Here is a 3969-nt window from a genome sequence, read left to right on the forward strand (position 1 = left end):
TTTATTGAAATAAAGTTAAAAAAACTAAATATTAATATGAAAAAACCAAAAACTAAATCAAATTTAACTAGACAATTCACAATTTTAAAAAATCTAACTCAATGAACCATACCTCCCCAAATGCAATGTATAGAAATTTATTTTAATAATAATGTAATGTTTTCTTAACTTAATTGGATCTATCAGTCGAATCAGGAATTAATTGGGATATCAATTCTGAAAAAGGTCATCAAATTAATTAATCGTAAACTAATACAGATCGACTGAACGAGACAATAGTGAGTTAAATCAAATTTTTATATTTTTAATAATTTATTTAATCGAATTGTACTAATTAACTGAATAATTCAATAAGTGAAAACTTTGAATATTGTTCAAATTTAATAGGAATAAAACAAATTTATAATTAAATTCAAATTTTACAAAAAAAAAAATCATATATCCACTAATATTCTCCTATTTATGGCACCTTCACTCCTCCCTCCAACTACACACTCTTTCAGCTCATTCTTTCTACTTCGTTTCTGCAATTACCCCCAACATTTTGAACTTTCTATGGCTTCTTTCATACAAAACCTCCATTCCAGCCCTCAAACCTCTTCACAGTTCACTAAACTGAAGAAAACAAGGGCAACGCCGTCACCTTCTTTTCATCCAAGCCAATGGGCAACACAGCACCAGCAACAGATCTACGCCTCCAAGCTCTTCCAAGCTCTCCGTCATTCTCCTCCGACCTTCTCTTCCTTCGATGCCAAACAAGTCCGCGAAACGGCGGACAGAGTGCTGGCCGTCGCCGCTAAGGGAACAATGCATTGGAGCAGAGCCATTCTAAGTGCTGCCGGCGCCAAGATCAGGAAGAAACATAAGAAAGCGAAGGTCATCGCCGATCGAAGGTTGAGGAGATCATCGGAGATTAACAAAGGGAAGAAGAAATCGACGGTCGTTGAAAGGAAGCTGAAGGTTTTGAGACGGCTTGTTCCCGGTTGCCGTAAGCTATCTTCTTACTCGAACGTTCTAGATGAAGCTAGAGATTACATAGCGGCTTTAGAGATGCAAGTTCGATCCATGACGGCTGTTGCCGAGTTTCTCGGTGGTGGCGGTATCGTTCGAGCGCCGCCGCCGGCTTATCGGCTTGGTTCTAATGTCGACTCTTAAAAAAAAGTGAGAAGAAAGTGATATTAGTATTTACAAATTACACTCCTTAAATGTAATTAGCAATTTAAATATAAAAAAGTTAATTTAAGAAATATGTAATTATTTATTTTAATTCGTTTGTAAAATAGAAATATATATACTCGAAGAATTATTCCATAAAATAAAAAATAATTGTTGAAAATTAAATACTTAGTACAAAATTTATAAATATTAATTTTTTATAACAAATATTAAATTTATTCGTAATTTTAATCTTATTAATATAATATTTAATATTTATTTTAGTAAAAATTAAAATATAAAAATATAAATTTTTAATTTTTAATTTTTAATTTTTAATAAAATAAACATATTTTTTCATATATTTTTTAAAATTTTATATTAAGCAAAATAATAATATTATTTCATTTTATTTATTTTTTTAATTTGTTTTAACAATCTCATATAGTTCTGATCATATCTGTTCCTTTTGACACAATGTTTATAACGATATATACATAGCTCATCTCAACCAATATATAAGAGGATAATACACTTCAATGCACTCGAACCCATATCCTCTTGTATGGATAATAATACTCATACCAGTCGAGTTAACTATTAAAAAAATATTAATAAATGCATGAAATTTAAGAATTTAAAAGTTAAATTAATAAGATTATATAGATATTTAAATATATTTTTAAAAATGAAACAAGAAATTTAAGAAAGTAGAAATACCATATGGTGTGTTTATGTAAATTAATCTATCACTAATGTTACAAAATGGTGACTGAATTGTTAATTATATAACCATTTTAGCTAGATTACAATTTTAGGTCAAATTCCTCAGCTAGTCCCTATATATATATACTTTTCTTTTTAAACAAGTTAATTCCTTTTCTTGATGACTTTTTAATGCATTTTAATTAATAAAAACTTACAAAAATTCTTTCCATCTCTTCCCGATTTATCTAATTCACCATGATCATCAACATCTTCAATCCTCCTTCACCATATACAAAAATTCAAGAAAAATTAAATAAATCTCTAGATCCCTGCAACCTCTCCACTGCCATTATCATCAGCTAAGGGTTTCTTGATCAGCTCAAAGGGGTTTGGGAATTCAGAAACTCACCTCAAAACCATTCCCAAACAACATCTCCTCACTCCCAACTCTTAAAATAAGCAACAGTAAAGCTTTGAGGAAAAAGTACAGGAGCCCTTTCATTATAGTCAAAGAACAAGACCAGAAGAAACGAAGCTGAGACGGATCTATGGGTTTCTTAATTTCACTGCCATTATCAAATGCCAATCTCTATTACCATTGAATCAAGAAACCCATCTCAAAATCATTCACAAACAAGAGCTTCCTCAAACGAGTTTCTTAATTCTCGACTCCGTTCATGTGTTCCTCTCTATTCTGGGACAAATGGGTATATCACAGCAGTAAAGATTTAATCGTTAGTGACTATTTTGTCTTAAATTAAAGTTTAACAGATTATTTTATAATTTACCCAATACACATTTTTATAGTGAAGTATGTTGAAGTAATGCTAAAAGTTGGGGACTTGGGGTTGTGTTAAAACAAGTGTTATACACTATATTATAAATTATACCAATTTTGAGCTTAAATTAGGGATTCATAGCATTGTCAGATTAATTAGAATTTTAGATGTATTGAATTAAAATTTAGGGTCCACTAAAATCCATGTTTCATGTGACATAGTTATATCACATCACATGATAATATTCATGCAGCCCTAAGCCCTTCGAACCTCACGTGGCTCAATGACCCTACACTTTTAACTGCACCCACCTTTCAAATGGCTTGCATTGCATGTGGGATGTGCCCCATGCAACCCCCCCCCATAGATTGAAAAAATAAAATAAAATTCAAAACAAAATGTCAACATTTAAGTAAATATGTTGACTCGATTCAGTTTTAGTATTATTGTTAATGTAGGAGGTGATGAGTTTGAATGCATCAAAATATATTTTTCTCTTATTTAAAGGTTGAAAAAGGGTTATAAATAATTTTAAGTATTGTATAAAAAAAAACAGGTAAGATAACAACCTATTATGAAATTAATAAAACTATTTTCTCATTTTATAATATAATATGTAATAATATTAAAAAAAAAACATATGAAGTGTTTTATGTTAAATAATGGGACAGGGGTACAACACATGATGGGAGAGCAATATGGCTTTTGTTTGAAGCATCAAAGAGCTTTGTGGGAGACAGGGGATATTCCTGTAGTAATTTCTTTGATAGTTGAATAAACTCTTTTTTTCCGAAGAATATATTGTAGATTAAATATTGAATATCAAACAAATATACATTTAAAAAATAACATGTATGTTGATTGATTCTTAGTTCAGTTGGTATTGATATCGTTGTCAGTGCAGGAGGACGTGAGTTTAAGTGTGATGAAGCACGTTTATCCTCCTGATTGAGATGGGTTATGGGTAGTTCTAAATATTGTATTAACTTTGTATATGTGAACCCAATATTTTTGGACATGCTTCGTTTGCCTTGCTTTTCTTATTTGGACACATTTGGCATGGTGCTAGAACCCTGTTCAGAGATGTTTTTGCCAGTATTGATCCAGATTTGGATGCTCAAGTGGAATTTGGAGCATTCCAAGAACTTGGAGATCCAACTACTACAAAAAGACAAATAGTCTGATACAAGATTGCTTTGTTAGTTTTCGCTTCTACTTCTATTTATGATTTGCCATAGGCTGCTGGAAAATTTTGATTTAAATCACTACCTTTTCTTTGATTCTTGTTCTTTCTTTATTTTATTCGGGAGATGATTCCAAATAAATA

The 3969-nt window shown here is 30.8% G+C and overlaps 1 protein-coding gene across 1 annotated transcript; it reads left to right on the top strand.

Annotated features, from left to right (window-relative positions):
- Positions 1-442: 442 nt before the first annotated feature.
- LOC107927181 (transcription factor bHLH149) lies at positions 443-1243 on the top strand. The gene has a single exon (XM_016858208.2). It carries the CDS (start codon positions 463-465, stop codon positions 1153-1155), a length of 693 nt encoding a protein of 230 aa, XP_016713697.2. The 5' UTR covers positions 443-462; the 3' UTR covers positions 1156-1243.
- The last annotated feature ends 2726 nt before the right edge of the window (positions 1244-3969 follow it).

The sequence above is a fragment of the Gossypium hirsutum genome, chromosome D11 (genome assembly GCF_007990345.1).
Source record: "Gossypium hirsutum isolate 1008001.06 chromosome D11, Gossypium_hirsutum_v2.1, whole genome shotgun sequence".
Lineage (NCBI taxonomy): Eukaryota > Viridiplantae > Streptophyta > Magnoliopsida > Malvales > Malvaceae > Gossypium > Gossypium hirsutum.